This window comes from Galeopterus variegatus, unplaced genomic scaffold (genome assembly GCF_000696425.1).
Source record: "Galeopterus variegatus unplaced genomic scaffold, G_variegatus-3.0.2 Scaffold26, whole genome shotgun sequence".
Taxonomy (NCBI): domain Eukaryota; kingdom Metazoa; phylum Chordata; class Mammalia; order Dermoptera; family Cynocephalidae; genus Galeopterus; species Galeopterus variegatus.
The window spans coordinates 185,319-208,559 of record NW_007726137.1 but is presented as its reverse complement, the minus strand read 5'-3'; the positions used below and the strand labels follow the sequence as shown (position 1 = coordinate 208,559).

Sequence of the window (23,241 nt, the reverse complement as noted above, 5' to 3'; positions counted from 1 at the left end):
ACATGTTCTTCCGTTTAGAAATGATTTTTTGTTGCCTTTCCTTTCACCTTTATCATTTTGTGATTTTATGTCATTTTTGTGATATTAAACCTGCCTCCTGTGACCTAAATCATTATATAAAACATCATAAATTGCCTCAAAAAAGCAAACAAAACAAACGCCACAAAGTTGCAGAGGTGTTGGTGAATTTACTTATCCTAGGTTTTAAATGTAGTATTTTTTCTTTTTTTGATACTGTAGTGTTCTAAGAACGGAAGCATCTGGACTGGATGGAATTTAGCATCTTTCAGTTTAGAAAGTTGTAAAGTACATAAAGATGAAGCAGGCACCTGAAATCCTTGGCAGTACAAATGGGAAGACTCAGAACTGTGAGATGAACCGTGAATGCTCTGTGTTCCTCAGCAAAGCCCAGCTCTCCAACAGTCTGCAGGAGGGGGTTGTACAGAAATTCAATGGCCACGATGCACTTTCCTTTATTCCAGCTGAGAAGTTGAAAGATCTTACTTCCCGTGTGTTTAATGGAGAACCTGGAGCTCATGATGCCAAATTGCGGTTTGAGTCCCAGGAAGTGAGAGGACTTGGGACACCACCCAACACTACCCCTATCAAAAATGGCTCTCCAGAAATTAAGCTGAAAATTACCAAAACATACATGAATGGGAAACCTCTCTTTGAATCTTCCATTTGTGGCGACAGTGCTGCTGATGTGTCCCAGTCTGAAGAAAATAGACAAAAACCAGAAAACAAGACAAGAAGGAACAGGAAGAGGAGCATAAAATATGACTCCTTCCTGGAGCAGGGCCTTGTTGAAGCAGCTCTAGTGTCCAAGATCTCAAGTCCTTCTGATCAAAAGGTATTTATGAGAAATTCTGTCTGGGGTCACATGAGGGTGAGTAGTGAGCTTGGGGACCATGTGTGGATGCCCCCATGTGTGCGATGGCAGGCAGGGGGCAGGTCTGGTGATGGCAGCTTCTTGTCTGTCTTTCTTGCCCCAGTCCCATGTGGTTGGGAGTCAGGCCCCAGGATACTCCAGTGTTGCCTCCTTTAGGCCTCACAGCTGTCTGCTGATCCCGCTGAGGGTCCTGGAGAGGTTACCTCAGTGTTCAGAGTTAAAATGGCTAAGAAGAGGCAAAATCAGTTTCTGAACCCAGGTCTGCCAGTTCCAAAGCCCTTTCTTGACAACTTCAGGCTGTACTGCTTCCATGGATCTCATCTCCAAGACATTCCTTAGCCTTTCTGTGGTTAGTGGAGACACACTGAAATCTAGGTGTCTGTATCACCTATGGATTGGGAAGCAGAGCTGTGCTATGCAGAGGTGCCCCTGTTGTCCTTACCACATGCTCCACTGTCCACCTACCTGTCTCTTCAACCATGTGGTCAGCAGATGGCCTGCCTCCTTGAGGATTTGGGGCTGCGTCTTCTGCATTTATATTCTTGGTTCCAGCACTTTGAACATAAGTGAATGAGTGTTCACTCATCAAAGATGGAAGAAGACAGTGGTTCTGCTCCATTCTGCCTGGTGGTTTGTGTCACTGTATGTTAAAGTGACACTTGGGATGGCCCTGACACTTGAATGAGTATAAACCCTGTAAAACAGCCCAGGGAACTTCGCCCTGACAGAAGGAAACAGGGACGGCATAGCAGCCTCCTCTGTTTATCCTGATCCAATGTTGTGGAGAGCGTCTGTGCTTGTGGGTCTTTGGTTGCAGCTCCAGGTCCACTTGGAGGAGTATGGGCAGTGAAACCAGTGTGAGTTGGTATCATCACCAAGGTTGGAATATTTAGTTTAAAATTATAGTTGAGGGGCCGGCCCGTGGCTCACTCGGGAGAGTGCGGTGCTGATAACACCAAGGCCCCGGGTTCAGATCCCATATAGGGATGGCCGGTTAGCTCACTGAGTGAGCGTGGTGCTGACAACACCAAGTCAAGGGTTAAGATCCCCTTACCGGTCATCTTTAAAAAAGAATAAAAATAAAAAATAAATAAATAAAATTATAGTTGAGGAATTTTGTTTAGGATTTCCACAGGTAGGAGGGGAAATGGCTGAAGTTTTCTTGAAATCATTAAAATAGCGAAGAGCTTTGAGGGTTTAAAAAGTTTTTTGAGTGCTCAGGAGCTATTTAGCTCTTGCTAATGTAATCACAATGGCAGGTTTTTTAGAAAGACCACTTTAGTATTTGGGGCTGATAGAATGATTTTTTGAAGCACCCGCAGTTGTGTGGATCCTCAGGCTTTCATAGGGGAAGAGGCTGTGCAGGTTGTCAGAGACCTGGCTTTTAATTCCTAGCTGTGCCACTTGGTCTTGTTAAAACTTGGGTGAAACACCTGAATTTTAACCTTCCATCTTCAGAGTGGGACAGTAAGTAAAGCTGGGACGCTGTGCAGTGATCTGAGAGCTGACACTTGTTGAAGTGTGGAATGTGGTGGCTCATGCCAGCTCTCACTGGCATGCTCATGGGTCTTTGTAACAGCTGGTGAGCTTTCCGGGCTGGTATCCTCAGCTCACAGATGAGGAAACTGAGACCCAAAGCAGTTCAACAATTTGCCCAAGTATATAGTGCTCTTAGGAGGAGGGTTAGGAACCCACCTTTGGGAGGCTGGGGCCATGCTGTCTGTGCTTGTTGCCACTGGAGAGCAGAAGCAGGAGTGGCTTGGGGAGGGGTTTGCCCTTGTTGGGGTGTCCAGCCTTGTAATCTTCCCATCTTCTAGAGATAGAGACACTGAGGCTTGACAGCCCCGAGGGCTCAGATTGAGGGTGGTGGAGCTAGGACTTGCTCCCCTCCCCTGCCCGGCCCTCACGTATTCATTGACCTGCGTGTTCCAGAGAACCAACAGACACATACCTGGGAGGCAGGGGTCAGTATGGATTCAGGCTTCTGTGAGAATTCTTTTCTTTTCTTTTCTTTTTTTTTTTTTTATAAGATGACCGGTAAGGGGATCTCAACCCTTGGCTTGGTGTTGTCAGCACCACGCGCAGCCAGTGAGCAAACCGGCCATCCCTATATAGGATCCGAACCCGTAACGTTGGTGTTATCAGCACCGTACTCTCCCAAGTGAGCCACGGGCCGGCCTGAGAGACAAGCAGTTTTGATGAAGTGATGTTGAGCTATGATCTAAAACACAGCAAGAGGAGCATGCTCCTTTTTGGGGGATCTGTGTGTGTTTTAAACCTCCAGCCTGATTCATCCTTGGTCTTCTATGGATAGAAGGCTGAATTTAGGAGTAGTTATTGGATATGTTTTTTTTTTTTTTCTTTTTTTGTCTTTTTCCGTGTCCGGCAACGGATTGCAACCCTCAGTGTTGCCCCCGTACCGGACCGGGTACCGGCAACGGGATTGCAACCCTTGGCGTTGCTCCCGCACCTCGCTCAGCCAGTGAGCGGGAACCGGTCTGTATGTGGGATCCGAACCCTCAGCGGGAGCGCCGCCGCGCTTCCCAAGCGGCGCACTTATCCAGTGCGCCACCGGGCCGGCCCAAGGATATGTTTGCATATGTTTTTTGTTGTTGTTTATTTTCAGATTCCAGCCAAAAAAGAGTCCTGTCCAAACACTGGCAGAGACAAAGACCACCTCTTGAAATACAACATCGGAGATTTGGTGTGGTCCAAAGTATCGGGTTACCCTTGGTGGCCTTGCATGGTTTCTGCTGATCCACTCCTTCACAACTACACCAAACTTAAAGGTATTGTGGGTTTTTTTTTTTTTTTTTTTAAGCTGTTTTCCCATCTTTCTCTTCTGTACTCGAACTTTCTCATCTCCAGGCTTCTTTCTTACTCTTCCTTAATTGGCCCTACTGTGGCTCATTTTTGCAACTTTACCTAAAGTTAGCAATTGATTTAGATATGACACTTTGCCATTTCTTTTTCTCTTCTTTCTTTTGGCTGGCTGGTGTAAGCATCGAACCCCAGACCTTGGTGTTTATCAGGACTGTGCTTTAACCAACTGTGTTAATTGGCCAGCCCAATATGCTGTTTCTTTCTATATCTAACTCAAATATGTACTTCATCTGATTGAATTAGTGTTAAAGGAGAAGGGGTCTTTGTTTTGTATCGCTTTCAAGTTTTATTATAAGTAATTTATTATTTAGGTATATGGTGATTGCTTATTTCAGCATGATTTGCAGAAATAGTATTTTATACTAAATTTGAGTTCTAAAAATATCCAAATTTATTTTATTAGGCCTGTGGGAAGAGGGAATAAAACTAGAAATTATCATCTTTGACTTATGAAATGGTAGAAGAATTGGTACATGGAACAGGTGAAGAAATATTGAGAATGTAGTATGCCTTTGATACAGAGCAAATAAATAATAGTTGGACAACCTATAAATGTGTTTTTGGAGGAAAAGTAAACAAATGATCAGGTGGTTTGAGATTCTTTTGGGAAGTTCTTCTAGAGTAAAATTTAATTTAGTCTGAGGAACGTGAGATAAGGCACGTACAGAGTTGGAGCTAAGCAAGAGTCCTAGGCCGCTCAAGCCGTGGCTGGGCCAGGCCAGTGCTCTAGCTCAGTATTCCTGGCCAGTCAGTGTTGTGTGGCCCTCAGTGGTGCATGTGTACGTGTCCCCTCGTGGCCTCTGGCTGGAGGCCCAACCTCTTGCAGGCCTGGGTCCTCATGCTGCCCCCTGCACAGCCACTTGGGCTTCTCAGCTGGCCGTCGGGACAGGTAGCTGCTGGGAGCAGGGTACATTGGTGTCTCCCTGGCAAATATAGACTTTAGAGGGGCAGGTTCAGGATAAAGAGGAGCTCGCGTGAGTCTTGAGTTGCCCCTGCCTGAGTCTTGTCCTGGCCTCCTGTCCCATGGAGGTGGTTGGACTCTGCCTCGAGTCTCAGGAGTACACGTGTGCTCCAGAGGACTTGTGGAGAAGAGTCTCTAGCCTGGCTTCAGCTCTGTCTCTGGAGGACCTTTGGCATCTTTGGCTTGCCAGAATTGGGGGAGTTTCTTCCAAGGGGCTTCAGGAACCTCAGGGTGCAACCCAAGGCATCTAGACTTGGTCAGAATGTGAAAGAAAATGCTGGTTGAGACAGAAGCTGTTCCCCCTTTGATTGGGATTGGCCTTCATGCCTCTGCAGCCCAGATACAGATGTGTATGAAGGGTTGCCGGTTCGTTCTCAGCTCTTTAAAACCAGGCATGCCTTTGCAGCAACTAGAATGAGCCTGGAGAAAATTACGCTAACTGAAACAACCCAGCTGCAGGAAGAGAAATAGTGCATGACCTCACTTATAAGTGGGAGCTGCATTAATAAATAAACAAATAAACAATAGAGAGAAACAACAATCAATACCAGGTTGAACTTTCAGAAGGAGAGAACAGAACCATGGTTACTAGAGGTAGAAAGGGGGAGGGGAGTTAATAAGAAATTAACGAGAAATTTGTTAATGGACACAAAGAATGATCACCTATTGAAATGATGAATAAGCTAACTATCTGGATTTGAGCATCACACATTGTACACAGCTATTGAAAGTCAACTTTGTATCCCACAAATATGTATAATAAATTATATTTCAATAAAAGAATAAAAAAATAAAATTTGGCATAGACCCCACACAGCAAACCTCGTGACTTATATGTCGTTTGTCTGCATAGCACACCACAAGCAACTTCTACTGATTCCCTTTTTAGTGTCTAGGGGTTTTTATTGGTTTCTGTGAAGCCATGTTAAGCTCCTAGTCCCTCGTACCTGGGACTGAAGTAGTCTTTTGAATGTCTTCGTGTTCTACCTCTCTTTAAATGAATTAACTTTGATTTCATCATGTCTCTCCCCTGCTTTAGGGCTGAGTAATTCCCGCGGTCTACACCAGCTTTTCTCTCTGGCATTCCTATATGTTACCCTTTTTACTCATCTCTCACTTTCTTCGCTTGACTCCTGGGCCTGCCCTCTGGCTCATGCTTCCCTTCTTGGGCTGTTGCGTTGTAGTATTGATCTCTAGTTGAGGCATAGGCTCTGGGGTCATCCTGCCAGAGTCCAATTCAGCTGGTTGATCTCGGTAATGAACTACTTAATCTCACCAAGCCTCAGTTTCCCTGTGTATGAAAAAGGAGGATATGGTAACATTTGTTTGGAAAGGTCATGACACAGTGACTGCTGACACTCATGTTAACAATTATTGTTGTTATCCTCATCTTTGCTTTTAAAACCTGAATTTTTATTGTATTGAACTCCGCTCCTCTTTTTATCTCTAGAGCTGTTTCCTGAAAACATTCCTGTTTGACCAGTTATTTCCGCTGTTGCCATCTAGTATTTGGTCACTTAATTTTAACAGTTTTTGTACCCATTTTTATTTGTCTTTCTGTCACCAGGTATTCCCCCAGTTTTCACAACAATATCAAGTGGTTACACTTGGATTCTAGCTTTTGTGTGTGTGTGTGTGTGTGTGTGAAATATTTTATTATTTCCTTATTTGTTCTTTTATCTATCTATTTTTAAAACTTTCAAGCCCACTGGTCACAGTAGAACAGTGTATACCCATTCCCCTCACGTAGATTTGCCAACTTTAAACACCTTGTCCTATCTGTTCCATCTCTTTCCGTATATAGACACTTCCCCAGTCCCAGACCCTGAATATAGGCTGTAGGTGTTGTGGCACTTCACTCCCAAATGTGTCAGAACAAGGACCTTTCCTTGCTGACTCAGCACCAGCCCCACTTCAGCACACACTGTAGAGTGACATGGCTTGTCGCTATGGTCCAGCTGAGATCTCCCCAGCCATCCCCAGCATTACCCTGCACCTGCTCTTTCCTGCCCTCCAGGATCTAACTGGGTGCGTGCTTCACATCTGGCTGTCATGCCTCCTCAGCCTCCTCTGTCCAGAAGAGCACTCCCTGCTTCCTTGCCCCCTGCATTCTTCATGACTGCTCTAGATCTCTCATGATCAGACCCAGGTCAAAAAGGCCAGGCTGGGGCTCACATTTAGAACCTTTGAAAGGTAGCTTTGACCCTTTACTGAGGATCTGCGTGCAGAAGAAGGGTGTGTCATCAACCTGCCTATACTGAGTGGCCTGTTTTCACCCTCCACAGTGCAGCCCCAACTGTCTGCTTCTCTAGGGATCATTTTGTGATGCAGGGGTGAAGGCCCCCCTAATCACAAGAAAACCAACTTGAGAAGACTGATAATGAAGACTGTATATTTGAAAAACAATTCAGAAGAAGGCGAGCCATGTTTAGCACCCTCCAGCTGAAAGGGGATTCAGATAACCTTGAAAAAGGGGGTCAGAGGAACCCATGAGAACCAAGAGAGGTGAGGGAAGGACACGTGGGCCAGTCGAACCACATCAGGAGCTCCTGGCATCAGTCATCCACACCCCTGTAGGTGATGGCCACCAGAATTCTCCAGTGGAAATGCACAGTCAGTCCCCTTTTGTCATTAGTGAGTGATTTTGGGGCTATGCCTGGAGTCTGTGCTCCCAAACAGCCATTCCCCCATGGTTTTATCAGTCTTTTATTTTTTTTATTTTTTTATTTTTTTTATTATTATTTTTTTTAAAAGATGACCGGTAAGGGGATCTCAACCCTTGGCTTGGTGTTGTCAGCACCACGCTCAGCCAGTGAGCAAACCGGCCATCCCTATATAGGATCCGAACCCGTGGCCTTGGTGTTATCAGCACCGCACTCTACCGAGTGAGCCACGGGCCGGCCTAGGTTTTATCAGTCTTTGATCCCCTGGCTTATAAAATGGTAACGGTCTATTTTTTTATGGTTTCTACGTTTTAGCTGGAATTTTTCTGTGAAATTAGCTCTTTCTTAGAAAAATTAGTTATATAATACAGTGCTTATTCTTTTTAATGCTCAAATTGTCCCAAATTTGGCCAGTTGGAGTCCCATTAAGTTTCTTTAAGCTGTGTCCCTTTGATGTGTCCCCATCAGCCTTTGAGTACTTCCTTACATTCTGGCTCTACAATGTGTTCCAAGCTCATTTGTACTTTTTTTGCTCCAGTCCTGGAATTGACCATCTCTCCAAGAAGACCTGGGTCCTTTTTAGTAGAGAATGGTGTGTAGAATCCCAGATCTGGGCACTGGTTGAGTTCATTGCTCAGGGAGACAGAGGATTTGCTAGGGGTATGTGTGAGGAAGGTCTCCAGGTGGTGCTGAGCCCTGGCTCCTGGTGGAGCTCTTGGTCCGTTTATGACTCCCCAGCGCTTGGCCTTTAGCTCCCCGCAGTGGAAGTGAGATGGGAGAGGTGAAGATGCCTGTTTAGTCAGCTTGCTTCTCCTGGTCAGTTCGGAGTCTTGTCTGAGTTTCCCTCTTTGGCATGGAGTATGGTGGGAGGAGAAGGAAGGGTAGGGTTTGTCTTGAGGGCAGGAGGCTCAAAGAGCACCAAGTAAAGCAACTTCAGAGCAGCACTGGATTTGCCTGATTTCACTTCATATTCTAACTTTCATGTTCTAATATCTTATTTTAAAAACTAGGTCAGAAAAAGAGTGCACGCCAGTATCATGTACAGTTCTTTGGTGATGCCCCGGAAAGAGCTTGGATATTCGAGAAGAGCCTTGTAGCTTTTGAAGGAGAAGGACAGTTTGAAAAATTATGCCAGGAGAGTGCCAAACAGGCACCCACGAAAGCTGAGAAAATTAAGGTGATAGATGATCCTTTATTATGTTTTCAGATTAAATTTTTAATTTTTATTTTTTAACTTATTTATCTTGTTTTGAACTTATAGTTGCTTGAAATATTATAATGGCTTCTTATGTCTGTTGTTGTTTACTTTTGCCCAAGTATGCTGTTAAGAAATATGACAAGTTTCTTTAGAGACACAACTTATTTTTCTTTTACTCATTTGATGAGTCCCAGAGATAATTTCTTTTTTTTTTTTTTTTCCCTTTTTGTCTTTTTTCGTGACCGGTAACGGGATCGCAACCCTCGGTGTCGCGCCTGTACCGCAACCGGCAACGGGATCGCAACCCTCGGTGTTGCGCCCGCACCACGCTCAACCAGTGAGTGGACCGGTCTCTATATGGGATCTGCACTCTACCGAGTGCGCCACTGGGCCGGCCCCCAGAGATAATTTCTTATAATTTAAATTTTTCTTTTTTACAGATTACATTACTTAAAGTGATTGGAATTGATTTCCAGTTTAAAGAAACATTAGAGTTGTTCTGTTGGGCTGAATTGGTCTAAAACCTTCTAAGTTAATTGTTTTTTATAGATTTTGATTTCTAAATTTATATGAAATTTTTAAAGTTTCCTCCTTTAAAGTGAGTTAACTTTTGTGCTGGTATAATGAAACTGACATGTCATGTTTTTCTTTGCAGCTGTTGAAACCCATTTCAGGGAAATTGAGGGCCCAGTGGGAAATGGGCATCATTCAAGCAGAAGAAGCTGCAGGCATGTCAGTGGAGGAGCGGAAAGCCAAGTTCACCTTTGTCTACGTGGGTGACCAGCTTCATCTCAACCCTCAAGTAGCTAAGGAGGCTGGCATTGCTGTGGAGTCTTTGGGAGAAATGGTAGAATCCTCAGGAGTTAGTGAAGAAGTTGCTGAAAACCCCAAGTCCACGAGAGAAGAGGGCATTCCCATGAAGAGAAGGCGGAGAGCCAGACTGTCTGGCTCTGCTGAGAACCATGAGGATGACCCCGGCACAGTGAAGAGTACCCCTCAGAAGACAGCAGAGGCAGACTCCAGAAGAGGAGTTGGGTCTCCTCCTGGGAGGAAGAAGGCCACGGCCTCTACTCCACGAAGCAGGAGAGGAGATGCAGCATCCCAGTTTTTGGTCTTCTGTCAAAAGCACAGGGATGAGGTTAGTGGTCTGATGGGTTCTATGTTGTGTTTCTTGCCAGGGATTTCCCTAATTTGAGGAACATCCCTTCAGTGCAGAATCATCTGTTTCTCAGCATTATCAGCAGAATATGTAGTAAGCCTTGCATAGATTTTAGATCTAATAATGTAGTGTAGGGAACAGTCCTTGGGAGCAAAGATACTTGCCTTTTCATGCTGGGTTACTCCCAGGGTGAATGAGAAGAGACTGGGAATGGTGGGGCATGGGTTTCATTGGGCTTCCCTTTGCTAGAAGCTCAGCCTTATCCTTAAAATCTGACTCTGGGTTGGTGTTTTCTCTAGCAGGCTGTTCTGAAACATTCAGTATGGGGTATGCTCATTGATGAAATTTAATGTATCCACTAACACTGAGTATGTTGAAGGCTTGTTTCCATGATATTTAAAAGGACATTAATATAGCAATGATGAAAACATTTAAGTAATTTTCTTAATCATTTTAATAAAATACACTGTCAGTGCACAGTAAAGACTCATTTCATTGCAAAGAACTGAAGGGATTAGACTCTCCATTTTTAGTTATGTTAACTTTTACTTAAAGTGAGTGGGTTATAGTCTAGGGCTTAAAAGCCTTTTTGTTGTGGTATTCATTTTAACTTTACTTTCTTGGAATTTTCTGTTCAGGAGTCTAAATCCACATTGTGCTTAAAGGTACCAATAAGGGCCGGCCCGGTGGTGCACTGCTACAGTGTGCCGCTTGGGAGCGCAGTGGCGCTCCCGCCGAGGGTTCGGATCCCATATACAGACCGGCCGCTCACTGGCTGAGCGAGGTGTGGGAGCAACACCGAGGGTTGCGATCCCGTTGCCGGTCCCTGTCCGGTACGGGCGCGACACTGAGGGTTGCGATCCATTGCCGGTCATGAAGAAAGACAAAAAGGGGGAAAAAAAAAAAAAGGTACCAATAAGAGATAGGTTTATTTTCCAATAATTTTCCATGAATGTTTAACCAGCATGTATTTTGTGTCAGGCAGCATGGCACATCCAACGAAGAATTCAGGCAGATACACATAAGTGAATGATTATAGCTATTCTAAGAAATCCATGGATGTGATATTTTTTGTCTCTGCACAGGGGCTGGGAAGTCTTCCAGAGAAAGGCGGTTGGGTGGCGCCTGTAGGAGTAACTGGTGGGGCTTTGCTCAGGATTGCAAGGGTGGCTTTATGTTAGGAAGTCTTCTGCTGTTATTCATTGTGCAGCAGATTAAATGATCACCTTGATAGGTGGAGAAAAGGCATTTGGTAAAATTTATTGTTTTTTGATAAAAAGTTTTAGTAAGCCAGGAGTAGAAGGGAACCTCGTTCATTCATTAAAGGATACCTATCAAAAACTTTCAGCAAGAATTTTACTTGATGGAACTTTAGAAGTAGTCTCCTTAAAATCATGAGTGAGACAGATGCAGGTGCCTTCTTTCACCATTTATTAAACATTGTACTGAAGATGCTTGCCAGTACTGTAAGATAAACAGAAACAAAAAGGCGTCATTGTAAAGGAAGAAATAAAGGTCTTTGTTTGTAGAGGTCTCTGTAGAAAAGAGTGTATACAGAAAATCTTTGGAATTAATGAGAGTTAACCAAGGTTGGTGATATACTGTCAATATATATAAGCGCAGGAAGAAAGAGGAAATGTAATATTAGAAAAGATACCATTTATAATATAAACAAAAATATAAGGTACTGAGGAATAAGTATTATGAAATATGTGTGTAACTTTGGAGAAAAATAACGTGTTTGGGCTGGCCCGGTGGCGTACTCGGTAGAGTGTGGCGCTTGGGAGTGCGGTGGCGCTCCCACCGAGGGTTCGGATCCCATATAGAGACCGGTCCGCTCACTGGTTGAGTGCGGTGCGGGCGCAACACCAAGGGTTGTGATCCCGTTGCCGGTCGCGGTATGGGCGTGACACCGAGGGTTGCGATCCCGTTACCGGTCACGAAAAAAGACAAAAAGGAAAAAAAAAAAAGAAAAATAACATGTTTTAGTAGACCTAAATAAATAGAGATATATTCGTATATGGGAAGATGTAGTGTTTCTGAAGTTGTCAGTTTCCCCTATAATGATCTTTAAATTCAGTATGATTCTAATTTAACTCCCAACTTGACTTTCTTTGCATTTTGTAAGTGGATGCTCACATGGTCACATTTGAAGAGAAGATTGGCCTGAGGACTTGCTCTACTACCAGATGGGAAGTTCTGTTACTTATGACAGTGACATTCATGCTGGGGACGTTCAGGGCAGTGACAGTCTTCATAACAGGGCTCTGAAGTAGACTCTCAAGCATGTGGAAACAGATGGGAAGGGGCTATAGTCCCGCGGGGCGGGATGGCTGCTCTGGACATGGTGCTGGGAGCACCGGTGATTTAAGAACTCAGCCAACATGGGAGAGGAGATTTTGTCACCTTGGGAGAGGGGAGGATTTCTTCAGTAAGCCAAACTGATCACAGACTATCAAGGAACTATGTTAAAATGAAAACTAATGTGCCAAGGTCATCATGAACACAATGAAAGGAGAAGCTCTGTGTGCAGAGCCCAAACAATTCTGGAGGAAAAAAGGGGGAAGGATATGAAAATGGCAGTTTACATAAGAGCCTGGATGGCCATTAAGTACACAAAGAAATGCTGCTTAACCTCACCAGCGACCACCTAACTGCCAGTTAAAACCTGGTGGGATAGTCCTTCCTAGTCATCAGGCCAACAGTCACTCACCTCGGATGGCATGGAGGCCGAGAAAATGAGCAACGATGGGACCCTCACGTAGTGCTGGGGAAGGTCATTTGCTGCATCTGTTCTGGAGAGAAGTTTGGCAGTATCTAGTGCAATTGAAGATGTGCTTTTTTGTGTCCTACAGTTTCACTCCTAGGTATTTGCCCTAGAGTAATTTTGCCCTTCCCAAGGAGACACTACAGTTTTTTTTGTTTTTTTTTTAAAAAGATGACCGGTAAGGGGATCTTAACCCTTGACTTGGTGTTGTCAGCACCACGCTCACCCAGTGAGCGAACCGGCCATCCCTATATGGGATCCGAACCCGGGGCCTTGGTGTTATCAGCACCACACTCTCCCGAGTGAGCCACGGGCCGGCCCAAGAGAGACACTACAGTTTTAAAACTAGAGTTATTGAATGAGTGACAGACTGTGGTCTCTTCCTACACCATCACTCTATGCATCAATTAGGGTGAGCTTGCTGGGTGTTGATGAAAGCAATTTGTGGAAGGATGTGCATGTTCTACCAGTATGAAGCTTGGAAAGTGCAGCATACCCACTATTTAGTTTTACATACCTGTCTACCCACGTCCATGCAAAAGTAAATGGGTAGCTGTGAAGATATGTGCCACTATCCAGGAGCCAAGAGGTCCACCCAGGGAGGCATGAATGCCTGGTGGAGGAAACATGGTCACTGTTGGATTTGAAATGGTACCAAGCACTCAGAAGTGAGGATAGTCGCCACATCAGGTGTGCTGTGGGGAGGGTGCGAATGTAAGTTCTAAAAGGACACTGCCAGCGTTGGAGAGCTGGGCCCAGGCACAGTTGGTCAGCAGCAATGTGCTCTTGGGTTCTGGAAGCAGGGCAAGGCTGTGCCTGGTGGGAGCTGCTCAGCCAGCTGCACTCCGGCGCGTTCCTAGGCTGTTTCTCCTTGTTCTCTCCACTTGTTTGAAATTATGAAAGAAAAGTGGGTATCTGAAAATTTAAACCACTGTTCAAAACCATCCTTTTTGCTTTTTTGGAGCCCAAATTGATCTCAGATGGCCTTCCTAGTACTAAGTAATGTGCCCCAAACAAACAAAAGCCTGAATTGGCATCATACTAAAAGCAGCGCAAAACCACACGGAAGGTACACAGCAAACATTCAGTTCTGCATTAGTGGCAGACCTCCCATCCCACCCCCACCTGGCCACCATTGTGCCCACAGGCGCCTCCTTTCCCTCCCAGCTGGGATCAGGTGCTGCCTGGTTTGAGTAATTATGTATTGTCAGAAAAGTGATGACTGCTAGGATGTTCTTCAGTTGTCTCCATTACTTTGTTGTCATTACAAGTGTGTGTGTGCTGGCTCTGAAATAAGGGATTCTAGACTTGAATTGAGGAAGCTCCTCTGTGACTCCACCCTATAGAGTAGTCTGAGTTGAGAAAGAAAGGTGAATTTTTCCTTCTTGGGAGTGGTGGTACACCCAGGGTTGTTTTCTGTTTGTTAGTCAGTTTACCAATGGGCAGCCCTTGAGAGACGGTGTTAGATGGAGTCTCCCTTGTGCTGCCTGAACCCTCCTTTCCTAGGGTCACTACATAGAAGACTTACTGTCAAGGACATTTGGTTGCTACTTGCTGACCCCTTTTGGAGGTCAATTTCTAGCTTCTTTTTTGCCAGCAAAGATTATTGCTGGTGGATCTTCAGATGGGTGGAGCACTCTGTTAATGGTTTTTCCTTGTCAGTCTGTGTTTCTCAGGCGTAGCTTAGATGTACAGCTTGTGAATGTGTTTTGTGATGTTCCTGGAACACAACTGAAGGGGCTGGAGTGGATGGAAGATGAGGAGTGTGCTGGGAGATACCATTTGTGGAAAAATTGGCATCTTCTTTGTGTGGGGGAAGTAGAGCCTGAGAGGGTGAACCCCAGGCAGTGGTCAGTGCAGCGCCCTTATTTTGTTTGCATCTGAAGTCCACGACTGCAACAAAAACCAGTAGTTTACTCAAGACTCCAGAGTCAGCAACAGTTTCATTGGCAGACTTTTCTGGACTGAGCTTCCAATTTTTAAAGTCTTTTCCACCTTACCTGATCCTAATTTTTACAGATCCATAAGAGTTGAACTGATGCTTTATGTCTCAGTTCTTTGTATATGCCTTTGTATTAGCTATTTATTGTTGCATAACAAGTTACCTCGAAACTTAGTGGCTTAAAATAGCAGCATACATTTATTATCTCATGGTTTCTGTGGGTCAGGAATTTGGGAGCAGCTTAGCTGGGTTGTTCTGTCTCAGGGTCTTTCCTGAGGTTGCAGTTAAGATGTCAGCTGGAACTGCATCATCCAAAGGCTTGACTGGGGCCTGAGGATCTGCTTCTGAGACACCTCCCTGCATCACTGGCAGGAGGCCTTAGTTCCTCACCCCATGCCCTCTCCACAAGGCTGCTGGAACATCGTCATGGGCTGCCTTCCCCTAGAGCAGGTGATCCATGAGAGGGCAAGGGAGGTGTCTTTTGTGCCCTAAACTTTGAAGTCACAAGCTGCCATTTCTGCACTGTGACATTAGTTACACAGGCCTGTGCTGTTCAGTAGTGGGGACATGAGTATCAGCAGGCGGGGCCTATGGGGCCATCTTAGAGAAAGGGTACCACAGCAGTCTTCTCTGAAGTCTGGAAGCAAAAGGAAGCTCTAAAGGGATGTGTGAGGAGTAGGAGTGAGGGAGGTGAGTGTGACCTGTGAGGCGTTGTAGGGTCTTCACTTGTATTCGTTACATTTTAGTCAGCTTTGGGCTTTGGGTATTTGGTTTTCCACATTTTTGTTGTTGTTGTTATATCTGAAATAGTTTACTAAAAATAAAGAAATAGCCACTATTAAGTGCTTGCCACATGTCAGATACCAGTATGATGTTGTGCAGAATTGTATCTAGTACTTAGCATGGCTTTTTAAGGTAGGTATAAATTATCTGTTTTTCAGCTGACTAGACTGAGCTCAGTGATGTAAATTTGCTCCCTTACTAGTGAGATGATACAGTAGAAAGCAGGAGAGTTGGGATCTGACCCTAATTGTGTACGGGCATGTGCACGTGTGTGTCTAGAATTTGTAACCATAATACTGTACTGCTTCATTATGAAGCCCACAAACTTTAATGAGTTGAGTGGTCATTGTTTTATTAACCTAAGATGATGATGAAGACACTGCTGTGTTTGGAGAGGTCAGAGGCCAGTGCTCTTGGATCTGAAGGAGACTTTTTGTGCCTGCAGAGTTGGGAGTGGGTGAGCTCATGTAGTAGATGAGGCAGCAAGCAGGCAGGTAGAACCCTGCTGGGATGAGAGGGGAGGGTGCCGAGGTTGAGTGGTGGGAGCAGGGCTGAGAACCAGGTAGAGGCAGGGTGGGGTTAGGAATCCCGAGGAGAACACCTGTAGAATGCTGGAGACCAGAGCTGGACTTGCAACTGCAAGAGGTGTCTTTGCAGTGGGCTTGTCTGCAGGTTCTGGAAAGGCTGGTGGGTGGGCACTAGTGCTGGTGGTGCTGCCCAGGCAGGGATACAGTGGGGCAAAGGGCAGAAAGGAAATGGTTGTGTGACCTGACTTGGCAGCAGGAGGGCTGATGGTAGAGGCTGCAGGAAGATGTCTGTAGTGACCTCCTTGTGAGTAGGGGTTTGGGTTTGGGCAGAGTTTACCTGTGTTGGCTGGGCAGTTGGTAGATACAGGTGGTAGTGGGATCCAGCCAGCTGATTCCTCACCACTGTCAGGTGAAGTGTTACTGCCCCATTTCACAGAATGGAGGCAGAGACTTCTCCTGCCCAAGTTCACAGAACTACTGAGTAGAGGAGCCAGCATTTGAATCTGGGTCTGGTTCCAAAATGGGCTGCACCGTGCTCTGAGTCAGCTGGCAGACCACTTTCAGGGCCCTGCAGGCAGTGAGGTCTCTACCCGACTGCGCAACTCTGCCATTGTATCTTGAAAACAGACATAGTATGTAGATGCATGTGTGTGGCTGAGTTCCAGTAAAACTGTTTGTGGACACTGATATTTGAATTTCCTATAATTTTTGTGTCGTGAAATATTCTTCTGATATCTTTCAACCATTTAAAAATTTGAAACCCGTTCTTGGCTCGTGGGCCACACATGAACAGGTGGGGGTCAGATTCAACTGCAGGTGTTTATGGATCATCCTGTGCCCCTGCTTTCTGCCAGTGGTGCTCAAACTTGGGTGCTCATTAGAAACCCATGGGAAATCTTTAAAATAGTGAGGCCAGGCTGCCAGATTGCATTGGTCTTGGGTGGGACGTAAGCATAGTAGGTTCGAAAACTCCCCATGTTATTACCATGTGCAGCCAAGGCCGAGGGCCCACTGGTCAGACTTCAGTGTGGGGCCCAGGAGTCTGCACTTCCAAAGTGCTCTTGGGGGCTGATGTTAGCAGCACCAGTGTAGCTGGAAGTCCAGGGAAGTCCTGTCTCTTGGCTGTGCAGATTGATTGTCTCTGTGTGCTGGCCTGGCTGTGACAAAAGTGGGGACATGCTCCTTGGTATACTGCCTCCATTTCCTGTCCATGGCTTGTCTGTGGAAGATGGAGGGTGGGTGCTGTCATCAGAAAGGAAGCCAAGCCAAGGCCTCACCTCCATGTGCAGAGGTAGCGTTTCTGTGGGACTTGTTCTGCTACTGATTTTTTAAAGATGCCTAGAAACTGTCTTAAAAGTGATTTAGTGATTTTGGACAAGTATATATCTTTTTCTTCTTAGAATTTATCATTTCCTATATTGACATAAATATATTTGAATTGTTTCCACTGGTACTATTTTCTTTCTTTTTTTTTCTCTCTCTTTTCTTACCAAGCACTATTTTCAATGAGTTGCAACACTAATTAAGCACTATTTTCCTTTGAAATTTTTATGGGACATAGTTTGATGATGGAGTAAAAATGCCACACACTGAATTCTAAAGTGCTGCACATTTCATTTTGTGCACAGTGAGACCCAAACATGTTCTGTGCATTTAGCTTTCTTACCACACCCCTTTTCTGTGTTCACAGGTTGTTGCTGAGCACCCAGATGCCTCAGATGAGGAAATTGAAGAAATGCTTGGATCCCAGTGGAATATGCTCAACGAAAAGCAAAAAGCACGCTATAATACAAAGTTTGCCCTAGTGACCTCTGCCCAGTCTGAAGAAGACTCTGGTAAATGGAAAACTGTGCTAGTGTCCTCTACTTAGGTGTGATGCGTAGTGTACCAAACTGAGCTCTGATCTTGGAACTGTAAGGGAACATGTTCACTCCTCCCCAGCTCTGACCCATGTGTTTGGGCCAGCAACCAGAGTGCATGTGCTCACAATGAAAGCAACCTCTGCTGTCTGTATTACCTCACTCGTTGTGAGAGCTGTTCCATGTGATCCTGTCTGGCCTGTGGGTCCCTCACCCTCTGCCCAAGTGAAGCAGGCACTCCAGCCACTGCAGCTGATGGGGTTGTCTGAGCGAGGACGGAAGAAGGAAGGGAGTCAGGTGGTTTCTAGGACTCCAAGCTTATGTGATGTAGGAGGGTCAGACTTCAGGCCTATGGCTCTCCAGTCTCGGCATACTCTCTGTCCCTCATAAGGGGCCCACAGTGGGGGCAGTTCCCAGCCTATTTGGTTGAGAGCTCGCAGGGTAAGAAGTGGACTGGACTAAACTAGCCTGACATTAGACTTGGGTGTCCTTTGGTCCTTCCTAGGCCTTCAGTTTAAATTTACTTTTTTTTTTTTTTATTTGGTGACTTGTTAGTACAGGGATTGAATCTTGGACCTTGGTGTTATCAACACCCTGCTCTAACGAACTGAGCTAACCGGCCAGCCCAAGTTTAAACAACAAAGTGTGCTACTCTGCTTTGGGCAATGGCATGATGATGGAGATTTAACATTGTAAGATTTGGAGAAAATGTGTAACAGTGTGTAACAGTGGCCACATGAATTGTGGAAGACTGACATTTTAATGTAAAAATAAGTGTGACATACTTGGGTATCAATTTAACATATAAAGAAATTCTGTAGCAAGGTTTATCATTGAGGAGTTTTGGACAGGCCACACATAAAGTGTTTCAACACTCTCCTGAAAGGAGGCTGAGGCCCAGATGTAACTACAGTCTGCCCACCCTACACAGCATGTGCTCCTGGAGCAGCGCCATGTGTGTTAGGGTGGGGAGCACGTGCCTGTCTTACTTTTCAGTCTCCCTTACAGGTGTTTCCATCTTGATGTAGGGCTTTCTAGGCCTCCACGTTGGCTTTCTGGTTATGTCAGTCTTGAGTTCTGTTCAGTTTGTTCAGTGTCCATTGCAGATACTATAATTTAGCATAGCAAGGGTATTTGGGGTTTGTGTAGTTTCTTTAGAAGGCAGAAGTTCACCTCACTTCATCAGAATACTGAATTTAGAGAAGTGTCTCTTCAATGACTGGCTTATTTAAAAATGAGTCGGATTTTCCTGAAGCTACTTTCAGCTTACCCTTGAAGAGTAAGTGTGAATTTGATTGTGTGTCATATTTTGCTGTTTTGGGCTGTTTCTGAGTCCTTAGTAGATAAAAGTGACAGGGGGTTTCTGCCCACTGTGTGTCAGGTGTGTGCTGGTCCGTAGGTGCCCTTTAACCCTTTCAACAAAAATGGGGTGCCATGTCTGTGCATCGGCTGTCCCCCGTCTCAGTGTTAGAGATTAACTGATGCCCATATTGCTTATTTTTGTGAGAAATGACTGCTGCCTCGGGCCAGCCTGTGGCTCACTTGAGAGAGTGCGGTGCTGATAACACCAAGGCCACGGGTTCAGATCCCATATAGGGATGGCCGGTTGGCTTACTGGGTAAGCGTGGTGCTGACAACACCAAGTCAAGGGTTGAGATCCCCTTACCAGTTATCTTTAAAAAAAAAAAAAAGAAGAAAAAGAAAAGAAATGGCTGCTGCCTCATTCTAGGTAAAGAGAGTGCTACTTAGGAGGTACTCAGCAAAGGACTATGAGTTCACCTCATGGGAAAGCGAGGTGCCACTTGACGTTGCTGCTGGCACATGTCTGTAGCTGAGTGAGCAGATGCTGATAAGGGGCACACCTGACTGAGATTCTGGGTGTCAGGCTGGCCTTGCTGCCTGCTGCTCATGCTCGGGCAGTGGCTGAGTGGATTCCACTGTCCACCACTCTGTGTGTCTCTTCCTGAGTGGCCTTTGCAGCCACCCCACAGTGGTGTGGCCGGGATCAGAGCCTGGTGAGGCCCAGCACTCCGGCTGACTGCCTTTCCTCTAGAAGTAATCTTAGGCCTAGACCCACGGTGAGGCCCTGTGCACATTCGGCACCCAGGGTATGGACACTTGCACCTTCTCCTGCGGTCCTGCTGGACGCCACAGAGGTGAACACTCCTGTACTGGTGTGTTCTGTCCCAACAGGTAGTAAGGTTTGAGGAGACAAAGTCCTTCTGCAAGATGTCTGATGAACAGTCTGTTAATAAAAAATCCTGAACCTCTGTAAAGCAGTCATGCAAATGAAAATATTGGATTCATATTTAAAATAAACATTGGCATGTTCAAATTAATTACCTCTTTAGAATTTGCACTTTTTACATTTTATCTTTCTAGGTCAGTCTGTTTGGACATTTTAAGGCTTGGATTAGTTGATATTCCTGACAACACCTAATATATGGCACAGTCAAACAAACATGTAGAAAGCCCCCTAATTTGCAGATACAAATGTAGTGTTGCTACTTAAAATGGTTCTTTAAGGAAATATATAAAAAGTAGTAAGTTGAATATTTTTTTTAAGTTCAACTTAAATTCCACTAGTTTTCGAATGTTAGTAAGTAAAAGTTTTTTTTAAATACTAGATTATATTTAAATTTGATGCTATAATACAATAAAATATAATTATAACAAACACCAATATAATAATCTCTAGATTTGATAAAGCATTTTCAGTCCCCAGTTTTGTTGTAAAGAGTTTTGATCTGAAAGAGATAGGCCCTGGAAATCAGCAGGATTACAGGAAACCTGTCTTGTGCTGGATTATGCATTGAATAAACTGGGTAGGTTCTCAGTGCTTTTGAGGGCAGCTTGTGGAGTGTTTTTCATGTGTTTTCCCCATTCCCCATTCAAAGGTAACTTAAATGGGAAAAAAAGAAACCACACAAAGAGGACACAGGACCCTACAGAAGATGTTGAAGTTGAGGATGTACCTAGGAAAAGACTCAGGACGGACAAGCACAGTCTTCGGAAGGTAACTAAGTTCCGGGTTTACCTGGCCTGTCAGGACATGTGTGTTGGCACCAGTGTTACCCTACATAGGAATGCGGAAAGGATGCAGGCATTGGTCCTCTCGGCCCTCCCCAGGGTAGTACTCAGCAGTAAGGCTTGCTTTTCTCACGGAACCCCACTGAGAAAGGCTGCTGAAGAAAATGAGTTCTTAACCATCAGGGATATTAGTACACAAACTGCTGATACTTTGCTATCCAAGAAAACAAACGTCCAAATACTTTGAGTAATGCTTGATTTTTATATTGGACAAAATTGTGTATTAGAAATGATTCTTGTCTATAGGGGTTATTATTCAAGGTGTAAATAATGAGTTGACGTGAAAGTCCATTAGAGATATATGTTATACTCTGATGAAAAGTTACAGAACACTTTAAAGGCATTGACAGTAGGTTTTATGAATTCATTCAGCTCATTAGTGGTTCATATTATTGTTTATTCAGTGAGATACTAGGCAGGCTGTGCAGGCTTGTTCGATGCAACTAAAGAAGAGACAGCATCGATGTAAAGGCCAAGCTTTATACAAAGGCAGCCCCAGGGCCTTATGCTCCTAGCATATTTCCAGTGTGTGTTGAGGGACAGCATTTTTCTGGTAACTGGATGGGAGTGAAACTGACCAAGGTCCATCCATCCAGGAAAACAGTGGAGTATTCTATCTAGTGTGTGGTGTTCATGCACGTAGAAAGTGGAGCCCTTTTTTAGTGGATGATGCTGTGCTGCTTATTCCGTCTCTCTCAGGTGACCAGTTAACTTTTTCATGAACTGAGAGGTTGAACAGACTTTGTGCTTTATATTTGAATTTATGTCTGTTCGGTAATAGTTCTGACAGTAGTCTTATATTTATAGTTTTGTTTTTTTTTGTCTTTTTTTTTTTTGAGACCGGCCGCACTGCGCTCAGCCAGTGAGCGCAGCGGCCATTCCTACATAGGATCCGAACCCGCGGCGGGAGTGCTGCCGCGCTCCCAGCGCCACACTCTCCCGAGTGCGCCACGGGCTCGGCCCATATTTATAGTTTTGAGTAAAGCTTGATCCTGTCTTTTACTGACCTAAATTAAATTGCTCTTTTTATTGTTTTGTTTTATTTTCAAGAGTGGAAAATAAATCTCACACATTGCTAAAGTGTAAATATGTGGAGACTGTATAACCTGTCTTATTTCTTTAAAGTTATATCTGCAGTACAGGGGAGCAGGCAGTCCTTGCACCACCTTCCTGGCCAACAACATTCTCCTGGGGCACCTGCCATCAGATGGGGTTGTTCAGTGATCAGGTGTCCAGCAATAAGCTAGATAAAGTTTACCTGAAGTCACTAAAGTTTGCAGTTACCAGGAGGCACATACTTAATATCTCCTCTAGTAAGCAGCCTTTACTGGCAATCATACTAAAATTGGTTGCTTTGAAATATTTGTACAAATGATACACCTAAAAAAATGTGTGACCCTGGGCATTTGAAATATAAAAATTCACATTAAGTAGCTAGGTAGAAATATTTTATTAACTAATAGCTCAGGAAATAGCACATCATAAAAAACGTAGTGGTGTCATCTCTGATCTGGTTTTTGTAAACCTAAGCCATATTGCATATAGTTCCTAATATGTATTGAGTTCTTTTGATGTGCCAAGCACTGTTCCAGGTGCTATGTGCACTTATTACCTTATCCACGGTCCTTGTGACTACCCTGCTGTCATGCTGTTCCACCTATCCTGGTCCCAGACAGGTGGATGAGGTGAGCAGTGAGTGCAGGGACCCTGCATCTTGGAGTGGCAGGTTAACCACTAGGCAGTATAGTCCCAGGGCTGTTGAGACAGGGCATTTTCAGCTACATTATTCAAAATCTCAGCACTCAACAAAATGTTCATGGTACCTTCTGTTTTTTTCCCCTATTCTTCTCAGTTATGAAGTGTATTTTATTGATGTATTTGTTTGTGAGGTGTATCTGGAATTTTTCTCAAAATTGGAAATTCTCCGCATAGCGAGTTAGACTAATAATGTTGGTACCAACTAAGCAGGGCTGACTTTAACTTGGTTGGTCAACCTCTCAAGTAGGACAGATTTCCCCTAATTCATACAGTGCTTTGGATTTGGTGGAAAGTTCAGGTGGCATGTTGAACACAACTTGTGAGGTATTTTAACATGACTACAACAGGTCTTGGCATGGCCCTGCCCACCCTGCCCTCCTGACAGATTTTAGAGCAGTAAAGAATCAGTCCAGATTGAGAAAAAAAGTCTATGAGATTGGGCAACTGTGGATGACTTGTGTGCATGGAACACATTTCCAGGGGAAGACGTTTCTGTCACGCAACTTTTGAGCAACCTATGTTCATTTACATTAGGAGATTTTTCTTCTTTCTTTTCTTTTTGTTCTCCATTTTCTTTATTTTTTTCAATAACAGAGAGACACAATCACTGACAAAACGGCCAGAACAAGCTCTTACAAGGCCACAGAGGTAGTCTCCTCTCTCAAGAGCCCGGCAGGTAATGTGGTCAGCTCCCCTTCCTTCCATGGCTTCGGCTGCTACTGGGTTCCCGGGCTGGGCTGGGCAGTGAACGGGGCAGCC

General features: G+C 44.7%; 1 protein-coding gene across 2 annotated transcripts in view; it reads left to right on the top strand.

The window, feature by feature from the left end:
• The first annotated feature begins 238 nt into the window (after positions 1–238).
• Positions 239–23,241, top strand: part of WHSC1 (Wolf-Hirschhorn syndrome candidate 1) — a 65,276-nt gene continuing 42,273 nt past the window's right edge. For both annotated transcript variants that reach the window (XM_008569145.1, XM_008569137.1), the window contains exons 1-7: positions 239–853; positions 3,519–3,681; positions 8,410–8,576; positions 9,253–9,735; positions 17,466–17,610; positions 20,532–20,650; positions 23,077–23,158. In XM_008569145.1, coding sequence (XP_008567367.1) covers positions 317–853; positions 3,519–3,681; positions 8,410–8,576; positions 9,253–9,735; positions 17,466–17,610; positions 20,532–20,650; positions 23,077–23,158 — 1,696 coding nt within the window. In that variant the 5' untranslated portion in view covers positions 239–316. The remainder of the gene's footprint in view (positions 854–3,518; positions 3,682–8,409; positions 8,577–9,252; positions 9,736–17,465; positions 17,611–20,531; positions 20,651–23,076; positions 23,159–23,241) is intronic.